The sequence below is a fragment of the Urocitellus parryii genome, chromosome 1, assembly GCF_045843805.1.
Source record: "Urocitellus parryii isolate mUroPar1 chromosome 1, mUroPar1.hap1, whole genome shotgun sequence".
Taxonomy (NCBI): domain Eukaryota; kingdom Metazoa; phylum Chordata; class Mammalia; order Rodentia; family Sciuridae; genus Urocitellus; species Urocitellus parryii.
The window spans coordinates 40,960,023-40,973,631 of record NC_135531.1 but is presented as its reverse complement, the minus strand read 5'-3'; the positions used below and the strand labels follow the sequence as shown (position 1 = coordinate 40,973,631).

General features: G+C 35.4%; 1 protein-coding gene across 1 annotated transcript in view; it reads right to left on the bottom strand.

The window, feature by feature from the left end:
- The window catches only part of Itga1 (integrin subunit alpha 1), a 152,959-nt gene that overhangs the window by 48,998 nt on the left and 90,352 nt on the right, over positions 1-13,609 (bottom strand). Inside the window, exons 9-11 of the mRNA XM_026385972.2 lie at positions 8,234-8,399; positions 4,502-4,575; positions 3,869-4,013 (exon numbers count right to left, since the gene is read on the bottom strand). Coding sequence (XP_026241757.1) covers positions 3,869-4,013; positions 4,502-4,575; positions 8,234-8,399 — 385 coding nt within the window. The remainder of the gene's footprint in view (positions 1-3,868; positions 4,014-4,501; positions 4,576-8,233; positions 8,400-13,609) is intronic.

The following is a 13,609-nucleotide window of genomic DNA, read 5'->3' as shown; positions in this document are numbered from 1 at the left end:
CAGAAAGACAGCCACATTGATGAGCACTGTGGCTCAAGCTTGTAACCCCAGCTACTTGGGAGGCTGAGGCAGGAGTAACACCACTTCAAGGAGAGCCTCAGCAACTTAGTAAGACCTTGACTCAAAAATTTAATAAAAAATTTAAACAGGGCTGGGAGAATAGTGCTTGCCTAGCATGTGCAAGGGCCTGGGTTCAATCTCTAGCAGAGAAAAACCAATAAATAAATAAGGGTATGTGACTATATCCTGAGAGAGATGTTCATTAGCTTCCATTCCTACTTTGTTTTGATCAATATTGATTTCAGAGGATTTTTTTTTCATACAGTATCTAACTCTTGCTTTGCTTCCTCCATTAGATTTTCCATGGTCTCACTGTTTGCAATCTGTATGGATTTTAAAATGAAATATTCGATCTCTTCTTAATTTGCAATGTCCATAAGAAAACATTTTGAAAGCTTCATTCCAGATTTAGAACATTGGGGGAAAATCCCACAACACAAGCTATCCACCCACGTGTTTTACTGAGTTCTTTTCTATTTTGAAAGAAAGTTTACATATATCAGACTTTATGTTGGCAAAATATCATGCACTCTAAATTTTGATTAAGCTAATAAAATGATTTGTGAAACAATATATATCATCTCAGCACACTGTAGGAAACATGCAAAAAAGTTCATCTATGGTTCTATGTACAGATATGACTGGTACTTTTCTCAGCTTTATTGAAGTATAATTGGTAAAAGGGGACATATAAGTACTGTAGTCAGAAATGAAGGCTACTTTAATGTTTTCTTAATTGTGATGATATATTTAAACCCTGAATTCTCTAATTCTCCTTTAATCAACCAATAAATCAATAAGTAAAGCTTTGGAGGAATAACAGATTTAGGATTCTAACAGTTTATTTAGTTTTAAGGACTTTTATCATATAATCATAGCTCAGAATACCAAAAATTCTGTATTGTTAAATTAATAATTAAATATGTAAACTTCCTAAAAGTAGAGAACATGTCACACTTGTTTGTGGACTTCACAAAATGTTTTTAATTTTCTAAATATCCAGTACTTAGAAGCTGTAATATTTACGTCAGCTACTGTTATTATTATATATAATATACCTGTGTTAGTTTTCTATTGCTTCTGTGACAAATTACCACAACTTGGTGGCTTATTACACTACAAATATATTATCTTACAATTATGTTAGAAATCTGGCAAAGTTCCCCCAGGCTAAGATCACAAGTAGCCAGGTCTGTGTTCCTTTCTGGAGAAAAGGTAGAATCTGTTTCTTGGAGCTTTGTGGCTTCTAGAGACCACACATATAACATGTCTGGTGGTCCCTGTCCATATTCAAAGCCAACAACATTGCCTCTCTAACCATTTTACATAGTTCTAGCTCCCTCAGATCACATCCAGGAGATGTTCTCTGATTTTAAGAACTTGGTTACCATGGGCCATGCCAGATTTCCTGGGATAATCTTTCCGTCTCCAGATTCTTAACTTAATCACACCTGCAAAGTACTTTTTGATTCATAAGCATATTCCTGGATCTGTGAATGAGGACACAGACATCTTTGTGAATCATTATTCTACTTATTACAATGATAGTAAGATGAATATTTATTGTATAACAGTACATACCAATAAAACACCTACTGAATATTAGCATCTGTCAGGCATAGTACTAAGCCCCTTATAGTCATTATTTAATTTAATATTTTTAGTAGCCTAAATTATATATCAATTTAATTATTGCCACTTTATAAATAATCTGAAGTGTTGCTAAGGCCGTAGGAACAGGGAGAGACAAATATCTATAGCTGAGAGCCATCTTTAAATGACAGCTTCAGAATTGCATCAGGTCTTTAGTATTATGGCATTATCAGCTTTATCACTTTTATTTTGTTGGGCATATAAGATCCCAATAAATGGATTTACTATTTACTTCATTATTCCCATTTTTTTGACATGTGGGATAATGCTATTTCCTCCAATACCATATATATTAATAAAATGAAAATGACTGTTTACATGGCATTCTCAAATGTTGGATTTGTTAGGTTAGATTTTCAGAAGTGAAATTTCTGGGTCAATATGTTGTGAACTTTTTATGACTCTGTAAACACATTGTCAAATCCCTTTCATAAGGAGTTGTACTGATTTATGTGCTACTCATTATATTTGAGGGTAGTTGGTCTATAATTCTTCTATCTAAGATAGGAAGCAGTTTCTGATTGAACTGCTTCTTGATTCTAAGGCATTTCATGTTGAGCAGTCTCATAGAATCCTTCCTGAATTTACATCACAAACTTGCCAAATTTCAAAGATGTACATTGTATGATTTCTTGTCTCAACCCCAATTTCTTCAAGTTATAGAGGGAGAGGAACTTTTGCTGGAGTGGTTTACAGATCTGTATTCTCTAAATAATCTTTTACTAAACATTCTAGTTTATCATTTTGCCTTTGAAATATGTGATGATAAAAACAATGGGATATTCTAGCTGTTGTCTGACCAGGGTACCATGTAATGAGAGGTTTCTATAGGAAAGAAGACTAGACTTTCATTAATGTGGTTCAGAGAGTAGTCACATTGTCCCTGCTGATCACCATTATATTTTTAGTTATCTGTAACACAGGCTTTTATTCTTTTTATATCCTCTTACCTCTTTAATAGGTGTTCTTGAATAAGGAGGCATATGGGAATACCAGTAAAAACCTGCCACTCTCCTCATAAAGTAGAAAGGAACTGGTTTATGTTGCTAACAAGACTTGCTCCAGGACAGAAAGATCCCTCAGAGGAATGCCAACAGACTAAAATGTGAACACTTCAAGGCTAAGGTATTTGTTTACTGCAGCATTCCCAGAAACAAGAACATATGCCTGGGGGCAAAAGAGGAGCCAGAAAAACATCTGCTAAAAGAGAGTTGGGAAGGCACACCCGGTGCCATTCCATCCTACTGTTCACTGAGATCTTCTTCCAGTGATGAGGGTGCCCCCTAGTACCTCTGGCATCTCTGAGCCTGGTACAGATCCTGAATAAAGTGGTACCATATATATTCTTCCTTGTGACTAGAAGTCATTAGAAAGCAAGAGGAGGTTACATCACTGGGGTTAAGTTCAATATTTGCCTGATTACACATAGAGCTATGAGAGAAGAAGTTATATGATGAATCAACTTAAAATTCTCTGTCTCTCTGTGTCTTTCTGTCTCTGTCTCTGTTTCTCTCTCTATGCATGTGTGTGTGTGTGCACTGGGAATTAAACACAGGCCCTTGCACATGCTAGACATGCATGCTAGCCATCCCTTTTTAAGTTTTTACTTTTTGAGATTGGGTCTTGCTAAATTGCCCCAGGCTGAACTTGAGCTTAGGGTTCTCTTGTTCACCCTTCCTAGTAGCTGAGGTTATAGTCAAGAGCCATTGTGCCAGGCTAAAATTCTCTTTTTAAAAATTAAAACTATATAGAAAAAACTAATGGTAAAAGTTATTTAAGAGAATATGGGAATCTATTCTTCAGAATAGAGAAGTTAAGGTCTCTTTTTCTACCTACTCATTTTTCTGTCTATAGTTCTTGAATTTAAAGAAAATACCAGGCATAAAAAGACCTATTATAGTGCACATAGCCTGAATCATTCCCTGAACTAACTACAAGGTCTCACTGAGAAACATTGAACTCCAGGTTCTGAAACTTCAACTTTCTAAGGCTCCTCATAAGTCTGAAACCTTTTATGGATTCTTTAAAATACCGAATTCTTTGAGGTGTTGTCACTACATGGTTTGCACCTATAGAAATACAAGCAAATAGCACTAAAGACTAAAACATTTAAAAAATAAAAAATAACCTTCTGTCAATTGCATTCAAACATTACCTAAATAAGAAGCAAGAGGTTCATTCTTCTTGGTAGATTCAACTTTAAAGGTTGTGTTTTGAGGGATTATTATTTGATTAGCCTTCTGCATGACCACTGTTCCATTCCAATCATAGGCTCCTACTGCTCCAAGCATGACCCAGTCCTTATACACAAATAGAGAAAGCAATAATGTTTAATATTTAACTACAAATGGTATGTTTTCTAATCTTGCCTTTTTGCTTTATTTTGGGTATTCTAGATCCTAAATCTTAGAAGTTTAAGGAATTCTTGCAAGACTCTTGATTATCTTAACACTGAGAAAAAGACACTCCATGTCTGAAGCAAATAAATTAAGTATTTTGTTTAGCCAGATATATGATTACATAATACAAAGCTTAGACTAGCTGGTTCACAATTATTAGTAACATGTAATGAGTTGTGTGAGACAATGTTTTCCTAATAATAAGACTGTAATAATAAGACTGTGAAATGCCATTTTCCTACTTGGATTAGAAAACATCCTCATGGTCTGTATAACTGCTCAAGCCAGAAACCACAAGTAGAACTTGTAATACTGATGGCTGGGTGTTAATTTGAGGGGAGGTAATCTAGCAAAAAGGTATTTCGTTTACTGCCAAGTGATCAACATACCTGTGAATAATGAGCGCTGAAGCCAGTCTGAGACATTTCCATTTCAAATGAAGCTGCTGACTGGTCTGATGTAGCTATAACATAGGAAAAGATCAGCATAAGTAACTAACAGTGCCTTTTAGTGCACTGCTGACTTGCAGGTCCCAAAGGCCCAGTAAAGCCTGATATCTTATCAACCACAACTTTTAACATCTCAGACACTTTCAGAAGTACATTTCTCAACCCAAAATTTCTAGGTTGAGCTGAGTAGAAGACAGGTTTGTGAACCAACTCCCGGCTCCATTCTCGTTCAATAGCTTCCCCATCCTTGCTGGAAGACTGAAGAAACTTGCATTCTTACACTGCAGCACACTGTGTCTCCTATATGGCTTTGGGTTCACCTGGTTAAAGTTGCATTACAGAAGCGGGAAGCCTTTTTCATCCTTATGACCTGGGGATCCTGTGTAGGCTAAACTTACTTGATATTTTACAGGGCTGAAAAAATTTCATTTACATATTTAAAGAGGTGTCCAGCTCCACCAGTCCCACCCACATTTCAGGCCATAAAACTGGCCCTAAATGCACAGTTTGCATTTATTATATCTCTGGTTATGGGTATCACTCACAGATCAGGAGGGGAGTTTTTTAACAGGGCTCTAGGCCACATGCAGCCTGATCATGTACATTTCAAGGATCCAGTGCTCACTTTGAAGTGCTTCACTGAAATGCAGAGACAATACAGAGCATTCTCTCCAAGTACAATACTCCCAAATTATTCTCAAATACTCAGGAACCCAAAGCCACAATTTCCTGAGGGAACCAAGGGAATGTTGATTTACTTGCTTCCAGTAGGGAGTTACTGATTCATTTGGCTTTAAAGATAAGTTTAAAATAACATTTTTTTAAGTCATTCTATCCTCCCATTGAGGCATGAGAATAATCAAATATGTGAAATGAAACACATTTACTATTTATTTACTGGTGTAAATTATCAACAAATCCATTAGTAAATTGCCTTTTATGGGACTAGATTAATGGGATAATCATTAAGAATTCAAATCTATCATTTTAATCTCTAGCACTTATTGCCCTCTCAATGACTTTAAGTTAAACATTCTTTTTGTTGTGGTTGTTGTTGTTTTGGGCACCGTGGGTTGAACCAAGGGGCACTTAACTACTGAGCCACATCCCCAGCCCTCTTTTTTATTCACGTTCTCACTAAGTTGTTTAGGGCCTCACTAAGTTGCTGAGGCTGGCTTTGAACTTTTGATCTTCCTGCCTCAGCCTCCCATGCTGCTGGGATTACAGGCATGAGCCACCACACCCAGCAAGTTAAACATGTATTCTAATAGAGCTCAAAGGGAATTTCTCACTTATCTTTGCAAGACCAACAGTAAGAAATCAGCAGCCAACTGTGCATGTTTGCAGCCTGCACTGTGCTGCTCTGTTTGAAGCTGAGAACCAGGAGAGAGAAGCTGTGTGACACTCCACTGGACATATTGGCACCATGTAAGAGCCTGTCCTCTCTCTCTGAGCTTCTGACTTTGAACCGCTCCCTGTTCTGTTCTGGAGGTTGAGCTAACCACTCTGACTCCTGCACAGTTTCTGGTTAGGAATTGCATCATTTTCCCCAACCCTTGATAGGAGAAGGAGACATTAGACCATTTCCTGTTTCATTAGGCAAGTACTTGGCATGCGTGCCTCATTAGGTGGCATTGTGCTTGGCAAGCAGGACCTTCATAATTGTAGTTATTTACCCTGAGAAGATAAATGTTGACAGGAAATGGATGTTTCCCAAGTAACAAGGAAAAAGGCCACTTCTGATCTCATTATGAAAAAAACAAGAAATAATCTAGTCAAAATACTGGTTTGGGTTAGCTTTCATTATGCAACAACAAAGATGTGGAAGATGTTTTTAGTCTGTGGACTTCCTTATAAAACACTTTTTATTTTTACACATAGAGACTTCATGAAATATACTGGGCACTCCTATGTGGAACTTGTGTGGGTAGGCTAGAAACAACCTGAAAATGTCATTTCAGGGAAATTGAGCCCCACCACCCCTGAGGATTTGGGATTCATTTCTGCCTGAACTAGTTTATAGATACTTGCTTACTTAAGAAAATATATAGAAATGATACTATATATTTAGCTATTTAATATGACTGATAAATATTAAGTTATTTTTACAGATTGTTTGTTGGCCTATGGTTGTTAAAAATTAAAAGTGCAGAATAACTCAGAAGGCCTTACATATTTCCTTAAGTCCAGGCAAACTCATGACCTGGACTGTTGATAAATGACACTATGATGGCTGTGGAAATACCAAAGTTACATAAAAATGACTTGTACACAGAGTACAGGACAGCTGAGTCCTTCAGAAGCAAGTGCAACTTCAAACTAATGAATAATTCTAGAGTCCTTTCTCTGAAGGCTCAGAGGGAAAGGAGCCAGAGAAAAAGAGAGACATTTCTGCCTACATTGTCAATCCCCATTATCTGTAAATCAACTCTCTAAGTACTGATTATGACCCAATTGTGAAGTCTACTGGAAAAGTGTGGTGAGGATTTTTTAGTTGCTGTTGAAAGAGAATAGAGTAAAATGAAAGAGATCAGAAATTATCATAGTGCATTTCATATAATTAGAATTATTTTTGTGAAACTTGGTTTTATTTTTAAATGCACATATATGTGTGCGCTGGGTTGCAAAGGAAAACATATTCATCATCATGGGTCAGTTCAGAAGAAGTCTGAAAGCCATCACTTTATATATATAATTTTCTTTTTCTTCTGTGAGTTTAATATTCTGTATTAGTTACTTCCCTGCATTTTTCCAGCCTCTGCTGGGAATTTAAAAATTCCCATGTTTGGGAATTCAAGAATGACCCACCTTTTTTCCAGTAACACCTCATTCCCATTTTACGTCTTGCTTGATATCATGAAAACTGAGAGGGAGCTTTTAGATTTCTACTTTTATGAAATAGAAACCACAATTTTGAATGTTTTCTTACAAAGAGGGTCAACTGGAGTTGGATGCAGAATAAGGAAAAAAGAATTCTCTGGTGGTTCCTCCTCCTAGGTGGGGAGCAGGGCATGTTCTCTGAGACTTCAGATCATCATGGAATGTGAAGAAGGAGGCTATGCCAGTTTGCCTGGAATAACACTTCTGAAAACTTTTAGTTTCCAAAGTAATCTGTTACTTGACATCCCCCATCTAAGGCAGAGGAGGGATCATTGTGACTCAATATCCTGAGCACTGAGAAATCAAAGAAAATTCTACAAATATGCAACATAATTCAGTGAACTGAAGTCTCACCACCATGGGGCTTGAGGCAGAGCTCTCTCTGTGAAGACCATTAAAATGTTCAAGGAGCAAAATGCAGAGAAAAATAAATGAACAAAGAAATCATTACAGCAGAACAAAGGAGAGTGAAGCAAACAAAGAAACAAATGGAAAAACAAAACTTGAGCTAGAGGCTTCACAGTCTAGACCTGTGTCACAGAAGAAAAACAGCGCACGGGAACAATTTTGTTCTTGCACATCTACACTGACCATTGTATTCATAGGCTCTTGTAACAGCACTATCATGCTCTTATACAGATGGTTACTAATAGACACAGGGCTATATGAAACAGCCAGCTACCGTGCACAGTGAAAACGTATTTGTGACATGCTAGGAATACATTCAAAAACTCGATTGCATTGAGTTTGAATTGTAGAGAGAACATGCAGGATGAGGAGAAATAGTCATACCTTCCAGGGCAAATATTCTTTCTCCCAGAGCTTGAACAATAGTGACGAGAGCCAGTTCATCAGAGACATTGAAGAAATGCTTTTCAGTGGGTTCACTTGCAATTGATTTTATTTCCTCCACAAATTTTTCAGTGCTTAAATTTCCTCGGTTATAGCTGCCAAGAATCTAAGACACAACAAAAATGGCAAGAACATATTTAACTTCTGTATGTTCAATGAGGATCTCAAGCATATTGTCAGTAAACAAAAACACAGAGCATCTTAGTGTAGTGCAATCTTTATGTATTTCCATATTTGTGGAAGAAGAATAATATTCAGAATATGTGGTCTAATACTAACTATTAAACACTGCAAGTAGTGTAGGAAAACATAAAGGACAATTTCATATGTGAGCTAAAATGTCTTCTCTTTCATTCCTGTGTTCATATTTATTAACAGCTATCTCTTTGAAAGCTAATACTTCAAAAGTAATGTCAAGCTTCTGAATGTCTCTGAATCATTCCAGTTAAGGACATTCTCTTCTGCTGGCAAAATCAATCAGCAAGTAAGTTGCTTGATATTGGAATAAGTCATAATCTAAGTCAGCAACCCAGAAAATAAGGAATCTTGGCATTCCTTTTTGAAACCAAATGGTGAAGTCAGAGGCATTCTATTTTATGGAGAGGAAAGGGAGGCATGAATACCTAATATGGCTAACAATAATTATTTAGATATATGCAAGCAGATTTTCTCATTTAGTTTATCTTGAAAGTAGATTTATTGAAATACAGTTTATATAGTAAAATTCATGCTTTTTAGGTGGACAATTACATGATTTTTGGCAAATCAATATGGTTGTGTTACTATGAACTCAAGATATAGAATATTTCCATCAAACCAAAAAGTTGCCTCTTGCCTTTTATGGTCAATTCCTTTATTCCCACTCCTACCTCAGGTAACCATTGATCTATTTTTATGTCCCTATAGCTTTGCTTTTCCCAGAATGTCATAGTTAGAAATTACATCCCTCTCTGTGTGGCTTTTTTCACTTTGCATGTATTTGAGAACCATCCATGTTGCTGTGTGTATCAGCACTCCAGTCCTTTCCATTGCTGAATGGAACTCCCCTGCCTGGATGCCTCTCCTTTTATTCATTGAGAACATTGGGGTTGTTTTCAGTTACAAGATACCACAAAATAAAGCAAGCTGTAAATTTTTGTACCTAGGTCTTTTTGAACATAGGCTGAGGTGGGAGTGCTGAGTCTTACAGCAACTAGAACTTTTAAGAAACTACCAACTGCTAATGAATCAGACATAACTTTCCTATGTTCATATTAATACACCACCGAAATGCCACATCATGTGTATAACCACAAGAATGGGATCCTAATTAGAATAAGTTATATTCCATGTACATATAATATGTCAAAATACATTCTACTGTAGTGTGTGTGTGTGTGTGTGTGTGTGTATATATATATATAAAACCTGCCAACTAATCATTGCTGGGCTTTCCTATTCCCATCAACAATGTAAGAGAGATCCAGTGGCTCTCAATCTGGTCAACATTTGGTATTGTCAGTCTGTCTTTATTCACTTGTTTTAGTGTATTAGTGTATAGTAGTATTTTATTTACTTTGCATTTTCCTAATGACTAATGATATTAAGAGTCCTTCATGTAATTATCGGTCATAGTGTTTCTTCATTAGTTGGTATCTGTTCAAATCTTCTGCCCATTATAAAACATGGGTTGTTTGTTTTGTTTTCCTTTTAGTGAGTGGGAAAGTTCTAGGTATATTCTGTATACAAGCTCTTTATATGTTTTGCAAAAGTTCTTTTCAGTCTATGGGTTGTCTTTTCATTTTTTTAACTGTATAAAGAGCAGAAATGTTTAATTTTGAAGTCCAACTGAGCAATTTTTGCTTAAGGTTTATGCTTTTTATGTCTAGAATTCAGTTTTTCTTTGTAAAAGTTTCTTAGAATTTTGAATTTGAATATGAAAATATTCAAGTTAGTGAAAAATATTTTAAAATAATATGTAAATTTAAAAATGCAAACCAGTTTATAATCCTAAATACGAAGATAGATAGGATCAAATTCTATTTTTTAAAATGCCTAACTATATGGACATTAATAAATTGGAAAATTTTGTACCATAATCTATTGTTTTTTAAATTTATGTCTAATAGGAGTTTGGGTATTTACTCCTTATATTTGCCTAAATATATTTTAAAATTTGTTCTTTTATAATAAAAATGTCACTTTCCTAATAAGAGAAAAACGGTTAATCACACTGTGTGCTAATGTGAGACTATGAGAATGTTCTTTACTGGAGAGAAGGTGACAGTAGATTTGTTCCCAATTTGTTTCCCCTTGCTTGAGTAATGCCCTTGCCCCTTTCCCTTGGGAATATCAGTGCCTAGCACAGAGAAATGCCACATGTATCCACAGTAGAGGACTTCATGACAATTTCCTGACTCCTGATACCCCAGAAAATCACTTTACTAGCTCCTATACCTGTTAAAGGTGGTTACAAGGAGTAATGTGCTAATATCTGTGAAGAAGAGCTACTTTGAAGAGGCAGGCTGTTAAAGAAAACGGGAGCTAGCTCTAAGGTAATCAGCTTACCATTTAGGTAGGTTTTTAATTTTTGAAATCATTCTCTGCTAGGATATCTAGACTTTAGCTAGGAAGGTCTAATCCAGAAGCTTAAAAATCACATCAAAAAATAAAAAGTAACTCCCTGTCTACTTTGTTGAAAAGAAAGTGCTAAACATAGTAGCTGTTAACATTTAAAAACACACCACTGACACTTTCTCCCACTTTAGCTATGTGATTGATGGAGGAAGAGAATTAGTGGAGAATATACTAGAAAACTGCTTCAATAAGTGAAAGCCAGTGGCTGTTGTTCTTATTACATTGAACAAATCCTCTCTTCCACTTAGAAACAATTATCAAGATGCTCTTCTTACAAAGAGGTATCTCACCATATCTGGGAAGCATATGTCTCAGAGTCAAATAGAAAATCAAAGTCTTCGAGTTTCAGAAGAAACATTACATCCATGGTATTCCTCTCTAAACACAATGTTGAACAACAACTATCTCCTTCTCCTCCTCCTCCTCCTCTTCTTCTTCTTCTTCTTCTTCTTCTTCTTCTTCTTCTTCTTCTTTGTCAATCTTTTTGTTGTTAATGGGTTTCTTTTAGATTCATCTATATTCTGAATTATGTGAGGCTCTTTGAGTCTCTACTGATTTACCTAATTCAGTCTTATAAGTTATTTGACATATGCTAGAGTCAAAAACTCCCATCTTTCCTCCTTGGTTCCTATTTAGCATATTCTAGTTTACCTGTTGGATTGACCCATTAACTTCCATTTCATTTATAAATTGATAATCATCTATGAAAATACATCTAAGTGCTGGGGTTGTGACTCAGAGGTGGATTGCTCGCCTAGCATTCATGAGGCACTGGGTTTGATTCAAAGCACCACATAAAAATATTGTGTCCACATAAAACTAAAAAATAAACCTTAAAAAAGAAAATACATCTAAAACAAATCTAATGAATTTTGTACTATGCATGATTAAGGTTGTTAATTGAGATGTGAATGTTATCAGACATTTATTGTCTATGTGACAGGACAGAGTCAAGTGGATAAAGTTCAATAGAAAAGAAAAGCTCAAGTGACATGCTTGTAGAATAAAAATAAGGTATAATATATATAACATAGAAGTACATGTTTTGAAGAAAAGCATTCCTGAAGTCACTGTGACTTGCAAACTGTTTTTAACTATTTTACATTATAGATTTAAAAAAAATAGAGGCATATTTTGATTCTTCACCCAAGGGTCTGTTATCTTGTAAAAACACAGCTTTCAATGAACAAGAGGGTTTCAAAAACAGCACTCTGAATTGCTCAAATAAAATATGTCAAGCCCAAACATTTGGAATTCTGCTAATGTATACCTTAAATAGACATTCAGAATTGAAATTTCCTTGAGGTAAGAAGATGTGTCAAGTGTAAAGTATACAATTCATTTACATAAAGTATGGTGTCTTTATAAAAAAAATTGAAGAAATTCTAGGATCCTTTCTGATGTCTCCTTTTCATTTGAAAGCTGTAGGTGAAATATACCTCAGAGTTATTATTTTCTAGAATTAGAATCTATAAAACAGACCCATGCTAACAAAGTCTAACACTCTCAAGTGACAGAAACAGACCATGGAGTAGAGGACACAAATCCAGCAAAGTACCTTCACCAGGTTTGAAAGTTTGACAGGAAGTGTTCACAGTTTTGACACAGAGAATTTACATTATCAATAGCCCATAATTTTGGAAGCTATTTCCTGGCAAAACTTATCAAATGGTGGGTAAAAAAAAGAGGAAGTAGAAGAATGAATTCAGGAAATGACTGAAGCAGAACTTTAGGTGTATTCATATATAGATCTTGAGAAATCCTAAAATCTTTCTGAGTTAATGGACAAATGAAAGGAAGTAAAAGAATTGTTTTATTTCTGAGTTTAGCCCAAATAATATGCCAGCCACAATAACAAAACATATTTTACTAGGAAAAAGAAACATACATTAGAAAAAAATAATAAAATGATTCTTGCTAAGTGAAATTTTCCTTTATGTTTTTATTTATACCACTTTTGAGCACAGTCTGATAATAATTCACTGATTAAAATAGAAAAAAAAAACTCATGAATATATGGTTCTCCATGAAATTCATGGAATTATGAGATCTGTTTCTGACTAGATGAGAGGCAATATGTTATGAATTATCAACTAGGGATCCACCAAAGGGAAGCAGTGGTTTAATAGCAGAAAATACTGAAAATATAGCCATATTGATTTAAAATGCAAGATTCATTTAAAATGAAGAAGTCATTTATTGATATTTTCTTTATAGTCAACTTTTCCTAGTGCTGTTAGTTTTGATGATGTTCTATACTATTCAGAGTCTGCATCGGTGACACCTGGAATGCCAGTCCTTATCCTCTGGGGAAGAAGAACAAATGACACCACCTCTGAAACTAAGCCCAGGGGACACACTGGGCATGCACTGGCTTTGCAGACTACAGGGATCAGCTGTAGACTCTAAATGTCACCACCATTTGGACATTTTCTCTGAGTGAAGGCTGGGTCCTGTGAATTCTTTTCAACTATGAATGCAATCAAAATAGGTACATTGTAGCAACAGGAGAGGTAACAAAGACTCAACAATAATTGGCAAATGAAAATTTGTAAAAGTAACAAGAGGGGGAAATGAGAGAAGTAATAGATGTTCTATTTTTTTTTTATATTTTATATGTCAAAATAATAAAACCTTGTTGTCAGAATTTGTTCATAATCAGGTCATCTTAGTTATAAAATAAGGAATACCTTGCCCCTG